Source organism: Sorex fumeus, unplaced genomic scaffold (assembly GCF_029834395.1).
Source record: "Sorex fumeus unplaced genomic scaffold, SorFum_2.1 ptg000073l, whole genome shotgun sequence".
Lineage (NCBI taxonomy): Eukaryota > Metazoa > Chordata > Mammalia > Eulipotyphla > Soricidae > Sorex > Sorex fumeus.
The window spans coordinates 5,558,607-5,576,538 of record NW_026606130.1 but is presented as its reverse complement, the minus strand read 5'-3'; the positions used below and the strand labels follow the sequence as shown (position 1 = coordinate 5,576,538).

The 17,932-nt window shown below is 43.6% G+C and overlaps 1 protein-coding gene across 5 annotated transcripts in view; it reads left to right on the top strand.

Annotated features, from left to right (window-relative positions):
• TAF1 (TATA-box binding protein associated factor 1) overlaps positions 1 to 1,760 on the top strand; it is a 78,869-nt gene extending 77,109 nt beyond the window's left edge. For all 5 annotated transcript variants that reach the window (XM_056129992.1, XM_056129990.1, XM_056129991.1 and 2 more), the window contains one exon: positions 73 to 1,760. In XM_056129992.1, the coding sequence (XP_055985967.1) occupies positions 73 to 292 (220 nt within the window). In that variant the 3' untranslated portion in view covers positions 293 to 1,760. The remainder of the gene's footprint in view (positions 1 to 72) is intronic.
• The last annotated feature ends 16,172 nt before the right edge of the window (positions 1,761 to 17,932 follow it).

The window sequence follows — 17,932 nt, the reverse complement described above, 5'->3', positions numbered from 1 at the left end:
CCCAAAAAAAATGGGACTGGTCAGCTAGAAGATGGTGCCCGAGCTTGAGAGATGACATGTTTCTCTTCTCAGTTATGGGAGCTATGAGGAGCCTGATCCCAAGTCGAACACCCAAGACACAAGCTTCAGCAGCATCGGTGGGTATGAGGTATCAGAGGAGGAAGACGATGAGGAGGAAGAGCAGCGCTCTGGGCCGAGCGTACTAAGCCAGGTCCATCTGTCAGAGGACGAGGAGGACAGTGAGGATTTCCACTCCATTGCTGGGGACAGTGAGTTGGACTCTGATGAATGAGGCTTCCTTTGGGCCTCCTTGGTCAGCCTTCCCTGTTCTCCGGCCTAGTTGATAAACCTTTCCCCAAATTGTTTATATTCATTACTAAGTAAATGATAATCTCTTCTGGTCTTCCTGGGGGCAATATCACCCTTTGATTTACAACCAGGTAGCCTCGTTCCCTTTGCACTAACAAAAAGCGCCATTTCCTCCTCCAATGTCCTCCTTTAACTCCGTTAACTTTAACTTTATTGTTCTTGTTACCATTTTTACCCTGGTGAAAGAGGAGAAATTATGAAACGACTAATACATTTATGTCCTCTTTCTGTGCTAGAAATACTCCGAGCATGGTATTATCTCAGTTTTCTAATTTGCAGGCTGGAGCAAATGACAGAATTCTGCTGGGTTCTGGTGGATGCTTGCCACAGTAGAAAACAAACCTATCGGACTATGCCATTTGTCAGTGCCTTGTTCCTAAATGTATTTGAGGGAAAGGACTATAAATCTTAAAGCAACCTATATGTCAGAAATGATATGTTGCCATGTAAATGTGTTCTGTCCGTCCCCCAACACCTCACACACCTAGGATTTTAAAATAGTAGGAAAATGGTAAGTGTCTTAGGGCAAACAAAGACCGTCTTCTGTTTCTTTTCATGCTAAGGATATAGTTCCGTGCAGAGTACATACTCAGTAAATGTTCCTAAAATTATGAAATTCTCAACAAGTTTGTCATTGAACATCTGCTCTATAATAAGCACTCTACCAGATCCTTGGGATGCAAAGACACAATTCTTTTGTGTAAAGAGCTCACCATTGAGTGGAATTGAACCATGTTAAAAATCATTGAAGTACTGTCAGATAAGTGCAATTAAGAAGTTAGATATCAAGTATAGGAAGAAATAACGGAGTGAGTAATAATGTTTGAAAAAGTCAGATGAGTCTTCTCAGAGGTAACTTTTAAGCTGAATTTTGAAGAGTTAGGTAAAGCTTGCTAGATGGAAAAGTCTAGACAAGAGTGTAACTTGAAGCAAAGTGGCAGAAATATAGAAGTGGCAGAGTGTGTTCCTAGTTTGTTTGTTTGTTTGTTTGTTTGTTTGTACCTGCCTTGTTCCAGGAAAAAAGTTATTTATATTCCAGTCTTTTTACGCTGGAGTAGCTAGTGATCAAACTAAAGATGGGCAATTAGTATATCATAAAGAACTTTGCATTTTATGCCAGTGTGAATTTTATTTAGAAGTTGTGGAATAATGTTGTATTGATGTCTTTTTAAGAAATTTCTGTATAGCAAATGAAGAAATTGAAAAATCTTTGTAATGGACAGTGTGATCCCTTTTTTATGAAAGACAAAAAGTATGTGTACTTGAATATGTTTATATCTGCTTGTATATGAATAGGAAAAGGTCTGAAAGGAATATACTGAACTGTTCATAGTGGTGACCTGGGGATGGGGGAGGGGGCTATGTCAGCTGAGTGGGTGTTTGATTTCTGTGTTGTTTTAACTTTTTATGAGTGTATTTTTTTAATAAAATTTTTATTATATCAGTGTGGTGTGGAGCTTGGTTTGAAGGGGACTGAATCTAGTTCAAGGGAGGACTACTGGAGATGGGAATCAGTGGGTTCAATTGGACTTTTAAGAGGTAGAATCAAAGGAGTCAAAAAATAAATAAAAAGTGATTGTTGGAATAAATATGCACAAGGCTCCATTATGAGAAGAACATGTTTTACATCTCTGATTATGGAGTAAGAATGGGAAAGCTTTATAAAGGAAGCTCTATTGGGGGAGAGGGGTTCACAAAAATTAGAGTTTTTTCCCTTGCATGTCTTCTTATTGACATAATTATATAATTACTAGCAATGGCTAAAGAGAACAGCAATATTTTGGGGTTTGGGCACCCATATCCAGTAGGGCAAATTGGCTATTCCTGGTTCTGTGCTTAATGATCACTGCTGGTGGTGTTCTAGAGACCATATGTGGTACTGAGGATCAAGCAAGTCAGCCGTGTGTGTGGCAGGAACCTAACCATCTGTGTTACCTCTCTATCCCATAAAGGAGTCTCCTGAGATAGAATAGGGAAGCGTTTGCCAGAGTCACAGAGGAATGTTATAGGCAAAGAACAAAAATACTTGGGAGCATGTAATACATAGTTCAGAAAACATGTAGAAAAATATATAGGGAACATATGTAGTATGGTGATTACAAGACTCAGGTTTAAATGCTCAGTTTTGGAGAAACCCCTCTGGCAGCAGATGGAATATGGAGGTGTGGTACCAGATGAATGATGATGGAGCCTTTACAGTGGAATCAGCTTGCGACTTCAAGCTCGTGTTTTCTTGAATACATATTTCCTCTCTCCTTAGATCTTTCTAAATAAGTTTCATTCTCAGGGGGTTAGAGTGATAGTACAACAGTTGAGGCATTTACCTTGCATGTGGACAACCCAGGTTTGATCCCTAGTACCACGTACTGTCCCCTGATCACTGTAAGCCCTGAACATTGCTGGGTGTGGCCCAAAACCAAAAGGTTTTGTTCAACAAAAAAATCTTGTGGGGCCAAGGGCTGGAGCAATAGCACAGCAGGTAGGGCATTTGCCTTGCACACGGACGACCTGGGTTCGATTCCCAGCATCCCATATGGTGCCCCAAGCACCGCCAGGAGTAATTCCTGAGTGCATGAGCCAGGAGTAACCCCTGTGCATCGCCGGGTGTGACCCAAAAAGCCAAAAAAAAATCTTGTGGGGCCAGAGCCATAGTACAGTGAGTAGGGCATTTGCAGTGACAAGGGTTCAATTCCCAGCATCCCATATTGTCCCCTGAGCAACACCAAAAGTAACCCCTGAGCATCACTAGGTGTGACCCAAAAAGCCAAAAAAAAAGTTTTAGGTAAAATTTAGGGGCCAGAGAGATAGTACACCAGGTAGGTCGTTTGCCTTGCACACAGCTGACCCAAGTCCAATTCCCGGCATCCTATATGGTCCCCTGAGCACTGCCAAGAGGAATCTCTGAGCATTGCCAAGTGTGACCCAAAAAGCAAAAAAAAAAGTAAAATTTAAAAATCTTGCTTTATTAAAAAATCTAAATCATGCAATTTGCTGCCATGTGGATAGATATGAAGAGTATCATGCTGAGTGAAATTAGAGGATGGGGCAAGAGTGATCAGATCAGTGGTAGAACAATTGTCTTGCATGTAGTCAACCTGATTTTTTTTATCCACAGTAAACCATATGGTCCCCTGAGCCCACCAGGAGTGATCCCTGAGCACATAGTCAGGAGTAAACCCTGAGTGTTGCCAGATGTGGCCCCAAAACAAAAGAAATTAGAAGAATAAGGACAGACACAGAATGATGTCTTTCATATGTGGAATATAAAGAACCATAGTAGGGGAATAACATGCCCAAAGGCAATATAATCAAAAGAACATGAGAACTGGTCTTCAGTAGGAAGTTTGGGGTGCTGGGGACTAGGAAAGAAATACTCCTACAATGATGGGGGGAAGTTATTCTGGAGGAGATGATGCAGAAAGGTAATAAAGTGATATGCAGTATACCCTATCAGTAACAGTACTGTAAAGCACAGTGCCTAAAGGGGATAAAATCGCCTGCCACAGAGGCAGAAAGTGGGATGGGCTGGAGACTGGTAGAGGGAAATAGACACTGGTGAAGGGGTTGGTGTACATTGTACGCCTGAACCCAATCATGAATATCTGTAATTAATGGTAACTCTAAAATTTTTTTAAAGTTTAAGGGGCTGGAGCCATACTACAGTGGGTAGGCATTTACCTTGCACAGGGCTAAACCGGATTCAATTCCCAGCACCCCATATGTTCCCCTGAGCTCACCAAGGAATAATTTCTGAACACAGCCAGTAGTAAGCCCTGAGCACTGCCAGATGTGCCCCCCCCAAAAAATTTAAGAAGCAAAGCTGTATGAGGCAGAGAGTAAATTTCCCTCTATCCCTTAAGTTCTAGGGCTAGTTGCACCATCAAGTGAACAGATCAGTAGGAGAAAAGGACAAATTTAATTGCATATATGTGGGGAATTCACATATAGATTCTACAATATAGATTCAGTGGTACAAGACTATATGTATATATATAGAGATATTTTATATATGTATATATATAATTTTCTCAGTTATGGAATGGCATAGGGTCCTGACACTTCAAAGAGAGAAGAGGGAAATGTATATGATAAAGACCAGATTCTGTGTTTAGTTTGCTAGCTGAAAGTTGATTTGGGCATGGGAGTACTACTGAATAGTATTCCAAATTTTAATTTTTCCAGGCAGTTGAGGGTAAACATCATTTGTGGACTGGAAGGGTAGTACAGAAGGTTAGGCACTTGCCTTGCATGTAGCTTTTGTAGTCTGTGACCCAGTGTCAAGTCCCTAGTATCACCTATGATCCCCTAAGTACTGCCAGGTAGAGCCCGATAACACCCCCCCTCAAAAAAATTTTTATCATTTGCCTGCAGAGCCTCAATTAACCTTTTTAACCTTCTTAACCTCTTCTTGCGTAATCCACATGCCCAGGTGATGCATCTTGGAAAGACCTGTCTGAACTCCCTGAGAAGGCCTATCTTCAGCTGTAAAAGTTAAGAAAAAAAGTAAAAAGTTTCTGGAAGATAAGCTTGCTTGTACATAGGCTTAGGGAGGGGTTGAGGAGTGCCTGCCTTGCAGGCACCAGGCCACAAATTTAATCCCTGGCATCAGCCCACATGCTGAGTGCAATTCCAGGCACACAAATGTGTGATACAGCCAGGAAACCAAGAACACAGCCCCAGACAAGTACCACAACCAGTGTATAAGCACTTCAGCCAAGTGTATGTCGCCTCCAGTCATTGTGACATCAACAAGGGAAAGGGGGGAAGGAATGAAATTAGGACCTGGAGTGGTAATGCAGAGCATAGAGCATTTTCCTTGCATAAGGCAACCCAGGTTTGATCCGCATCACATCACATCACATCACAGTTCCCCAAGTCTGTCAGAAGTGATCCTGAAGGACAGTGACAGGAGGAAGCCTTGAGCACTATTGGGTATAGCTCAAAAACAAAAAAAAATGAAATTAAAAGTATGGGAATAGGGACAAGAGAGATAGTAAAGTGGGTAGAGTGGTTGTTTTACACACAGCTTGCCTGGGTTTGAATCCAGCACCCCGTGTGGTCCCCTGGGCACTGCCAGGAGTGATCTTTGAGTGCAGAGCAGAGGAGTAATCCTTGAGTACAGCTGAGTGGGACCCAACCCCCCCCCAAAATCTACTAGAATAAAATATGTGTGAAGTATTTTTTTAAAATACACTACCTATATACTTAAGAGAGAATTCAATGGGCTGAGCTCATGCATTGTTTGTGGGTGACATGAGTTTGATCCCCAGGACCACATAATCCCCCAAACACAGCCAGATATGACTGCCAAACACCTCTAGGTATGCCCTTGGCTACCACCATAAAAGAGAGACATCTAGAAAAAGGACAGAAAGGCCTGTTGAAACAGAAGAAATATCAGCTAGACTAGGTGGAGAAATTTGCCTTAGGAGAAGAGATCTTTCCCCCTGAGATAGAAGGATGGAATGATGTAGATAAAAGGAGATAGGAAGTTTGTGGAATTCACACTTACAGTTTTCCTTTCCTCTATGAAAAAGATAAGATCATCCTTGTGAGAAAAATGAAAATACAGTGGAGAGATAGTACAGAGGTTAAGGCCTTTCTTTGCATGTTGATGACCCTAATTGAAACCCAGTGCCATATATAGTCCCCTGAGCTACTCCAGGAGTGATCCCTGAACACAGAGCCAGGAGTTACTGGAGCACCACTGGGCATGGCACAAGAGAAACAAAATTAAGATAAGATGAAAGCTTGATTTAAAAGGTTTTTGTTTATTTTTGGGCCACTCCCACCTCAGGGCTTACTCCTGGCTCTGCCCTTAGGAATTACTTCTGGTTGGGTTCAAGGGACCATTTGGAATACTGGAGATTGAACCAGGTTCAGCATGCAAAGCAAGCTGTACTATCACCCTGACTCTGAATTAAAGTATTAAGGGACTGAGGAGATAGTAGAAGAGTTAGGGAACATGTGCCCAGTCCCAGACACCACATGGTCTTTTGAGCGTCACTAGGTGTGGCCCTGCAGTCCCCTGAGAATTACTGAAGGGTAACCCTGGTGGTTCCCGCACCACAAGGCCTGCTCAACACCAAATCCCCAGCTCCAAGCATTAAAATGGAAGGGTGGTTGGCCAGTTAGCCAAGTATTGCTGGAAGTGGCCCCTGGGTCTCCTGAGCACTGATTGGGAATCACCCCACAAAAAAAATTGAATTACTTGGGCCTGAGATATGGCTGGAAAGTGGTAAAGCACACATCTGGCATGTGTGAGCCAGAATTTAGTCCCTGTGTTGCATGGACCCATAGCACTGCTGTGTGCAACCCTGGTGGCCACCAGTATTAAACCACTGGGCATGCATGGCTGGTCAGCATCACTGGAAGTAACCCCTGGACTTCCCTATATAAAAAGTACTTAATAGGCTGGAGCAATAGTACAACAGGTAGGGCATTTGGTTCAGTCCCCAGCATCCCATATGGTCTCCCAAGCACTTCCAGAAGTAATTCTGAGTGCTGAGCCAGGAATAACTCCTGAGCATCACCCTTTTTGCTTTTTTTACTGAGGGAAATAATGGTAAATTAGAAATGCTAAATGTCTCAGTAGCACAGAGATTAGGATATATCTTCATTTTTCAGGTAACTTATTTATTTGATTATGGATGGGGACAATACCTGGTAGTGTTCAGGGCTTACTCCCAGCTCAGTGCTCAGGGGGAACATATGCAGTGCCAGGAATTAAAACCCGTGTACAAAACACTATGGTACATATTTTTAGTGAAAAAAAAAAAGATTGTTAAAGAGTCAGGAAAACCTGCATGCACTAACATGGAATAATTGTCTTTTTAAAAAATGAGATGCAAAAAAAAGTGGGCCAGAGAGATAGTACAGAAGCTAAAGGCACTTGTCTTGCAAATGGCTGACCCAGGTTCAGTCCTCAGCACCACATATGGTCCCCCAGTCTCCCCAGAAGTGATCTTTTTTTTTGTTTTGTTTTGTTTTTGCTTTTTGGGTCACATCCAGCGATGCTCTGGGTTTACTCCTGGCTCTGCAGTCAGGAATCACTCCTGGTAGTGCTCGGGGGACCATCTGGGATGCTGGGAATTGAACCCGGGTGGGCCGCATGCAAGGTAAACACCCTACCCGCTGTGCTATCGCTCCAGCCCCAGAAGTGATCCTTGAGCCCAGTCAGGAGTGGCCCAGCATATCACACACCTGTGTATCACATAAATAAGTGATTTGGGGCCAGGGATATAGTTCGAAGGGCTGGCACTAGTGCTTTGACTGTAGAACACCCAGGGTCAAGCTTACCTCACCAGGTGTGGCCTGAAACCCAACAAAAAAGTGTAGCTTTATTTCATTTGGTGTTACAAAGGGAATATAAATCCCTGTGTGCATACGCAGAGAAAAGACTTGCTAGATGTACTTCAAGTTGTTAATGCCTCTTTTCATTATAAACTATTTTATTAACATTTAAACATTTTTAGCGTTTTTAAAGTGTATTTTATTATATTTGTTTTGTTGGGGACCAGGGCTTATACCTGGACGAGGTGCTCAGGGTTTACACCTGGCTCTGCGCTCTGGGATCATACCTGGTAGGTGCTCGGGAGATCATATGCGGTGCTGGGAATTGAACTCAGGTTGGTCACGTGCAAGGCAAGCACCACCCCTGCTGTACTATCACTCCGGCCCCTGAAAGAACCACAGCTACTCCATGTTGGAAAGCCAGACTCCATTTTGTGTCTCTTAGGCTCATGATTTTACAACCTAGTAAGAAAAACCATGCCAGACTCTAAGGGCACAGACATAAACACTCAGACATCTGACCACAGGTAACAAGGATGATTTAAATAGAAGATGTGTTAATTGCTCTGTTTTGCTTCTGTACCCTCTGCTTGCTTGCCCAAGGCCGTGAGAATGCACCTGGCAGGGGGCACCCAGACACCCAGGCATGCACCCAGGCATGTAGGCAGAGGGCATAGGGCTTAAAACCTCTCCCAGAGGGCAGTCGGGGTCCTAACTCTCTTAGGCTTTGCGAACCCTTAGCGCTGAATCCCTTGTATGAGTGTGTTTTGCTGTGTGAATGAAACCTTGAAAAATCTGTTCTGTCTCTGTCTCAGTGGCTGAGCTCAGGCTTGTGGAGACTTAACATTTGGAGATTCCACCCAGATCTCTGGCCACTTAACACCCCTTTAAGGTAAATTTAAATTTCTTTACAGAAGCCTACCTTGAAGAGCTCAGGGGCCAGTGACACTGGGAATGTGATTCTGGAGATTGAACTCAGGGCCTCAAGCATGCTCTACCATTTGAGCTATTTCCTCAGTCCCTTTATTTTAAAATAGTTTACTGAGAAATGGAAGCTGTTGCTGATTAGAGTTCCTAAAAGAATCCTTCAGTTTTGAATGCCTAAATTTGGTTAAAGGCTTAAATTTCAGGGCCTGAGTGGTAGTACAGTGGGTAGAGCATTTGTCTTGCAAGTGGCCGAGCCAGGTTCCATCCCTGGCATCCCATACTGCTTCCCTTGAGCACTTCCAGGAATAATCCCTGAGCACTGCAGGATGTGATCCAAAAACCACATATACACACAAAAGACTTAAATTTAGACCAGAGAGATGGTACAGGCTGGCACCGCATATGGTCCCACCAATCTCGGCCAGGAGTGATCCTTGAACACAGCCAAGAGTAAGCCCTGAGCACTACCAGGTGTGGCCCCCAAACAAACAAACAAATAGACAAATTGGGCAGTGGTCTAGCTCAGTAATAAAGTTTTTGCTTCACATGAGTGATCTCATGGTGCAATACTTGGCATCACAAAAATTTATCATTAAAAGTAATAAAATTTAAAATACCAACTTGCTTCCTTTGTGATTTTTTCCTTCAGAGATAATGAGTAACACAACTGACAGGGTATCGAAGCAGGGCAAAGCATTTTTTCCAAACCTATGTTCTCTATTGAACTCTCTCTCTCTCTCTCTCTCTCTCTCTCTCTCTTTCTCTCTCCCCCCCTCTTCCTTCCTCCCTCCCTCTCTCTTTGGACTTTTTCACTCTGAAGAAGCATGTTTTCTCTTGAACACATGTATGTATCTCTCTCTGTCTTTCTCATTTGCACCCACACACATCCCTATAAATTTCTTTTGATAAGCACTATTTTACTTCACAAAAGAAGTAGGGCAGGTAAAATAGTTTGGGGTAAAGACCTGAAATGTGAGTTGAATTAGTGACTTTGATTTTAATAAAAATTTATTGATTAATTTATACCAGGCCTGGGCGTTGTGAATGCAGTGTCAGAGATATTCATGTCATCACAGGAATGTGATAAATGAAGTGATGTACGTGGGGCTAGAGATAGTAAAATGGAAAGAGCACTTGTCCTGTATGTGACCAACCCAGTTTCCATCCCCAGCATTCCATATAGTTCTCCGAGCACCGCTAGGAGTAGTTCCTGAGTGCAGAGCCAGGAGTAACCGCTGAGCATTGTTGTGCGTGACCCAAAAATTAAAAAAGAAACAGAAAAGAAAATCATTGGGTTAGTTGTAAGGTTGGGCTGGAGCGATAGCACAGCGGGTAGGGCGTTTGCCTTGCACCCAGCCAACATGGCCGACCCGAGTTCAATTCTTCCGCCCCTCTCGGAGAGCCCAGGAAGCTACTGAGAGTATCTCGCCCGCACAGCAAAGCCTGGCAATCTACCCGTGATGTATTTGATATGCCAAACACAGTAACAACAAAGTCTCACACTGGAGATGTTACTGGGCCCACTCGAGCAAATCGATGAATGACGGGAGGACAGTGACAGTGACGGTGACAGTTGTAAGGTTAGAATGATGGGAAGAGACTTGACGAATTTAGGTGGAATCTACAAGGGATTGATCAAATGTTGGGGTTATTTCAATTAGTCCATAAATATTAATTGAACCTAGTGGGTGCCAGACATTCAAGTCCTCTTAATAAAGTAGTGTAGGAAACATGATCCCTTCCCTCAAATAACTTATTTTGTGGCAGGAGTAAAGGTAAAAAGGTAAAGGCCCTCCCGTTGATCGTCGATTTGCTCGAGCGGGCCCAGTAACGTCTCCATTGGAGATTTTGTTGTTACTGTGTCTGGCATATCGAATACTCTCGGTAGCTTGCCGGGCTCTCCGAGAGGGGCGGAGGAATCGAACTCGGGTCGGCCATGTTGGACGCTTGTAAGGCGAACGCCCTACCGCTGTGCTATCGCTCCAGCCCATGGCAGGAGTAGGCAAATAATAATAGCAAATCAAAGTAGCAAATAAGAGCCGGAGCCATAGTACAGCAGGTAGGGCGTTGGCCTTGCACATGGCTGACCTGGGTTTGATCCCTGGTATCCCGTACGGCCTCCTGAGCACCTTCAGGAATAATTCCTGAGTGCAGAGCCAGGAAGGAGTAACCCCTGAGCACTGCTGAGTATGACCCCCAAAAAAACAAACAACAAAAAAGGATCAAATAATAGTGAGAAGTACTATGAAGAAAAAACAAAGAAGTGTGATGGGATATGAGGTAATGGGGCTTATGGTGAAGATACCTTGATGAGCAGCTGTCATTGACAGATAAATGTGCTTCTATTGCTTTGATAAACTCTAATTAAACGTTGTTCATTGGGGGCTGGAGCGATAGCACAGCGAGTAGGGTGTTTACCTTGCACGTGGTCAACCCAGGTTCTAGTCCCAGCATCTCATATGGTCCCATGAGCACCGCCAGGAGTAATTCCTGAGTGCAGAGCCAGGAGTAACCCCTGTGCATGGCCAGGTGTGACCCAAAAAGCAAAAAAAAAAGTTTTTCATTGATAAGGAGGGCAGAGATTGATCTCAGTAATAGAGTGCATGATTTACATATATGTAAGGCCTTGTTTTGATTACTGGCACCTCATACATATACACAGAAAATTGAAAAGTAAAGGAAGAATCACAAGTGCCAGAGAGATGGCTCAATGGGTTGAGCATAATCTTTGTACATGGAAGGCCTGGGTTCATTTAGGGCACCACATGGTCCCCTGAGCACTTCCAGGAGTCATCTCTGAGCACAGAGCTGAGAGTAGTCCCTGAGTACCATTTACCAGGTGTGGTCCCCAAAAAAACCCACAATTTTTAAAGTATCTTTTGTGAGGGGGCACAGTGGGCATGGCATTTGCCAACCTGGGTGTGATTCCTGGCGCTCCGTATGGTCCCCTGAGCCTCTCCAGGAGTGATATCTGAGTACAGACCAGAAATAAGCCCTGAGCACCACCAGGCATGGACCCCCAAAACAAAAACTAAGTGAAGTATCTTTTGTGGTTCCTTTTGTCTGTCTCCAGTTCATACTCAAAGTTCTCTGACCCCACAAGATGCTTTTAAAGTCTGGCAGAGGGCAATAGAGATAGGCAAAGGGCTGGTCATGCCTTGAAAGACCTTAACTTGGTTAGCCAACACTGCCTGGTGACCCTGGTGTTCCCCAGCACCCTGGAAACAAGCATTGTGCTGTCAGACCTAGTAGGCAAAGTATGTCTTGGAATGTCCTGTGGGTCACCTAACATTGCTTGGGATGCCCCTCCCACCAAAAATGTATATGTGCATAAAAAAGACTGGCAGATAAATAGGAAACAAAGATCTCCTGTTTTCATGGAAGCCAAAGAAAGAGAATTTCCAACTGGAATGGCCAGCAATGTCCAGTACTTGCTGAATGGTCAGTCAGATAAGGACCAAAATTTGTCATTTAGACTTGGCAATTGGTAAGACTAGTGAAACTGTCTTTTTGGAATGGGTGCAGAACCAGATGGTAAGTGGGCTGCAGACGTGGATGTGAGAAAGTAGAAACAGGGCTGATTTGATTATGTAATGGCTGTCATTCACCATGCAAAGAGCTCATCTTACCTAATTTCAGTTAATCCTAAACATCTATGAGATGGGCATTATTCGCCTCATTTTATAATTGAAGAAACTTGTTGAGAGGCAAAAATGATAGGGGAATTAGTGTTGAACTGAAGAAGAATCTCTGTTTTGTTTTATTTTTGTTTTGGGACCATACATGGTGGTGCTCAGGGCTTACTCCTGGCTCTGGGCTCAGGAAACACTCCATGCAGGCCTTGGGGAACCATATGGGGTTCTGGGAATCGAACCCAGGCCAACAACACGCAAGGAAAGCACCTTACCCACTGTATTATCCCTGAATCTTTAATATCAGAAAGATGGGTATTGGATGCATATTAAGCAGTATATTAGGGATCACACCATACCTCAAGGTGTTGTAGACCCTTCTAAGTTTAGCATTTATTCTGTAAGTAGCAGGAAACTTTTCAGTGGGAGTGATACAGATCCAAGAAGGTAACCTCAAGTTTGTGTTTCAAATTTCAGTTCCACATTAGTGTAAAAGCAACCATTTTTTCCCGATCGGTCATTTAAACTTCTTTTTCAATTCCAGGGTCTTAAGTACTGTGGTACAATATACGTACTACGATGCAATATTTGCATAAATAAAATAAGTCGTTTGCTTCTGACTTTGAAAATAAACAACTGGTGGCTGGAGAGATAGTACAATGGGTAGGGCACTCTTCTTGCATACGGCTGGCCCAGGTTCAATCCCTGGCACCCCACATGTTCCCTAAGCCCCTTCAGGAGTGATCCCTGAGCTCAGAGCCAGGAGTAAGTCGTGAAACTGCCAAGTGTGACCCCCAAAACCACTGTCACTGTCACTGTCCTCCCGTTGTTCATCAATTTGCTCAAGTGGGCCCAGTAATGTCTCCATTGTGACAATTGTTACTGTGTTTGGCATATCAAATATGTCACGGGGAGCTTGCCAGGCTTTGCTGTGAAGGAGAGATACTCTTGGTAGCTTGCCGGGCTCTCCTAGTGGGGTGGAGGAATCGAATTCAGGTTGGCCATGTTGGCTGCTTGCAAGGCAAATGCCTTACCTGCTGTGCTATCGCTCCAGCCCCCGAAACCAAAGAGAGAAAAGAAAAACAACGGTGTTCTTGTTAAAAAAGAAGAACATTGAGGAGTGTACAACACAGAGAGTTGTACAGGGTAAGGCACTCACCTTGCATCCTGTTGAGCCTATTTCAATCCCTGGCACCTCATATCGTATCCAGAGTACTATAAGGATTGCTCCTGAGCACAGATCCAGGAATAGTCCCTGAGCACTGCAGATATGGCCCAACCTCCTCTCGTCCAAAAATAAAGGAACAAACATCAATTCCTACACTAGGGTTAGGGATACATTCTTTGCAAGACTGAACCCGAGCACGGGCCCCAAGTACCACTGAGTGTGTCCATGGTGTCCTATTGCCAGCGTGGCCTTGGTGATTCCATATCCTCGGACCCTAGGATTGAAGTACACACCAAATTAGTGGATTATCCTCAGAAGTGAATCTGGGGCCTCCAGAGCACTGCCTGGGTTGTCCTCCCCAAATCCACTGATTGTTATGTCCCACGTCAACCCTCTTGAGTCAGAATATATAGAGGAAAATATTAATGGCTTATTTATTTATGTTTTTGTGGAACAAGGGCTATGCTCCACGCTTACTCCTGGCTCTGCCCTCAGGAATCACTCCTGGGGTGCTTGGGGGACCACCAGGATGCCTAGGATCAAACTCAGGTTAGCTGCATGCAAGGCAAATGCCTTACCCAGTGTACTCTCTCCAGCCCTGAAAATACTAATAGTTTATATTTAGCAGGTGACCCAAGTGATTTTTTCTTCTTCTTTTGTTTTTTGTGTCACACTTGGCGGTGCGCAGGGATTACTCCTGGCTCTTCACTCAGGGATAACTCCTGGCAGAGCTCAAGGGACCATATGGGGTTCTGGGAATAGAACCCAGGTCAACAGGATGCAGAGCAAGCACCCTACCCACTGTACTCTGGCTCAGGCCTTCCAAATGATTATTTTTTTTCTAAAAAATTTGGCAAACTAATCAAACAATATTCCCAAGTTCAGCTTCTCTTCTAGCTGTTCTGTTCTTTTACATCTTTCATTATTCTTGTGGGGGCCTCACCCAACAGTGATCAGGGGCCCACCAGCCTGGCTCTTCTAGGAGACCACTAGGACCATACCCAGGCTCTCTCCCCTGCAAGGCACCAGTTGAGCCACATCTCCAGTCCTATACAAGCTGTTCAGAAGCTAACATACATCAAAATGGGAGTACGGGTGAATTACTATATATTCTAAAATTACTGAGTTTAGAATTTAAATTTTTTCCCCTAGGTTGGATTGAATCCAGGTGTCCTACATTCAGGGCATGTACTTCGGGTCAGAGTGATAGCACAGTAGGTAGGGTGTTTGCCTTGGGTTCTATGCCTGGCATCCCATATGGTCCCCCGAGGACTGCCAGGAGTAATTCCTGAGTGCAGAGCCAGGAGGAACTTCTGAACATTGCCGAGTGTAACCAAAAATAAAAGGCATGTACTTTACCACTGGGTCACATTCCCAGAGCTAGAATGTGCAGTTTTATTTTTAATATTTTTTCTTTTTGCTTTTTGGGTCACATCCAGCGACACTCAGGGGTTACTCCTGGCTCTGCAGTCAGGAATCACTCCTGGCAGTGCTCAGGGGACCATATGGGATGCTGGGAATCAAACGCAGGTTGGCCGTGTACAAGACAAATGCCCTACCCTCTGTGCTATGGCTCCAGCCCTTAAAAAAAATTTATGCCCCAATGAGGGTTTTTTTTTGTTTGTTTTGTTTTCGGTCACACCCAGCGATGGTCAGGGCTTACTCTTGGCTCTGCACTCAGAAATCACGCCTGGTGGGCTCGGGGGACTATACGGGTTGCCAGGGATTGAACCCAGATCCACTGCATGCAAGGCAAGCAACTGACCCACTGTACTATCTCTCGACCCCAATGAATATGCATTTTTTAAAATATGCAGACCTGTATGTCAGATGCAGATCATCTTTTAAATAATAGTATCAGGGCTGGAGCTATAGCACAGCAGGTAGGGGTTTGCCCTGCATGCGACCAACCAGTGTTCGATCCACTGCGTTCCATATGGTCCCTTGAGCACTGTCAGGAGTAATTCCTGAATACAGAGCCAGGAGTAACCCCTGAGCATCGCTAGGTGTGACCCAAAAAGCTAATAATAATAATAATAATAATAATAATAATAGTATCAATGAGCTGGTGAGATAGGACAGAGGTTACGTTGCTTTCCTTGCACACAGTTGACCCTGGTTCAATACATGGAACCACAAATGGTTTCCCAAGTACTGCCAGGAGTGATCTCTAAATGAAGAGCCAAGAATAAACCCTGAGCACTGCCAAGTGTGGCTGAAAAATATAATTTTTCTTTTAGTTTTGGGGGTATACCCAGCAGTGCTCAGGGCTTCTGACTCTGCACTCAGGGATTCTCCTGATGGTGCTTTGGGGACTATATGTGGTGCCAGGGATCAAACCAGTATGTAAAACAAGCACCCTATCTGCTGAACTATTGCCCTGGCCTGAAAAAATAACAGTATGGTGTCAGAGTAATAATACTGTTGTTAAGCCACTTGACTTGCATGTGGCCAACCCCAGTTGGATCCCTGGCACAACATGGAACACCAAACACCATGAGGGGTCATTTCTGAGCACAGTACCACGATGGGAATGGCCTAACTACAACTAGGTTTGGCCCAATGCCCCCCAATACAAATAATAATTCTTTATAAGAAATATTAAATAATATTTACTTTATGAAAAATATGAAATTATTAAGTATATAATAGTGCATATTTGCCATCTGCATTTAGGTTTATAATAACTTAATAGTAAAGGTTTTTAAGTGATAAACTACCGTTTATATTATGTATCTCATTTATTATTTATATATAACATGTGCTCGAGCGGGCCCAGTAACGTCTCCATTGGAGACTTTGTTGTTACTGTGTCTGGCATATCGAATACGTCACGGGGAGCTTGCCAGGCTCTGCCTTGCGGGCGAGATACTCTCGGTAGCTTGCCGGGCTCTCCGAGAGGGGCGGAGGAGTCGAACTCGGGTCGGCCATGTTGGCTGCGTGCAAGGCAAACGCCCTACCGCTGTGCTATCGCCCCAGCCCATTATAAATACATATAACATGTATTTATAATGTGTATTTATACTGTGACAACTTAAATTGCATATAATTTATCAAATCTTCAAGTTGTAAATGGACATAAGAATTTCTTTTTTTTTCTTTACTTTTCTCTTTTTGCTTTTTGAGTCACACCCGGCAATGCACAGGGGTTAATCCTGACTCTGCACTCAGGATTTACTCCTGGCGGTGCTCATGGGACCATATGGGATGCTGGGAAGTGAACCTGGGTCGGCCGTGTGCAAGGCAAACGCCCTACCCCCTGTGCTATCGCTCCAGTCCCAGACATAAGAATTTCAAAATAAGCTTTTCGAGTTGGGTATTTAGCTCAGCAGTAGAGCATCTGCCTTGTATGTGCGAGGCCCTGGATCTGATCCCTGACACAGCATGGAACAACACCAAGAGGTCATTCCTGAGCACAGTACCAAGATGGGTATCGCCTGAAAACCACTGCAAAAATAGCATCCCCAAATAATTTCACTTTTGCCTATATAATTTTGGATTTTCCACATTTTGGGTACCCAGAATGTTTTCACTCAATTCCATGTTGTATCTTTTCAACTTGTTTTAACTATCCATTCATCCTGATTTACAAAAAGCCAGAAATGTGCACTTATATCCCGTCTGTGTTTCACTTATAGAGTACAAACAAGAACTAGGAAAAAAATGGACTCAGTAATCTATAATACAAGTACAAAGTGATCAAATTACAAATTAATTAAAAAACAAATTACATTTTAGAATATAGGATATGTCACAGTAAGGACAGGGATAATATTTTTGTTTTTTCTATTTTTGAGTAAAACTCAGTGATGCTCAGGACTTACTCCTGGCTTAAGCTCAGGGATCAGTGCTGCCATGGCTTGGGTGAGCATATGGGGTGCTGAGGATCAAACCCAGGTTAACCACGTATAAGGCAAGCGCCCTACCCATTGTACTAATGCTCTGGCCCAGCAGAAATGCTTTAATAGGAGGAAAATGCTGTACTGGAAAACTGGAGCAAATAGAGCAAATAAATAATGAAAAACTAGAGGATTAGGTTTCTAGTTTTTCATTAAAAGGGAAATGACAAATGAAGATGGCAAGGGTAGCAAGTTTTTTTTTCTGCTTGTTTTTCCAGCTGCAAGTATATTATCAGAAGCGTAGAAAAAGTAAATGCATTTGAAATGAATATGTGTGTGTGTGTGTGTGTGTGTGTCACTGTGTCAGACCGTTGTTCATCAGTTTGCTCAAGCGGGAGCCAGTAACGTCTCCATTCGTCCTAGTCCTGAGATTTTAGCAGCCTCTCTTTACTCATCCTTCCCAATGGTGCCGCATTGGAGGCTCTTTCAGTGTCAGAGGAATGAGACCCATTATTGTTACTGTTTTTGGCATATTGAATATGCCACGGGGAGCTTGCCAGGCTCTCTCTCTCTCTCTCTCTCTCTATATATATATATATATATATATATACGTATATATACATATATATATATATATTCTTGTTTTGTTTGTGTTTGGCGATGCTCAGGGTTTCTTCCTGGCTCTGCATTCAGAAATTAGTCCT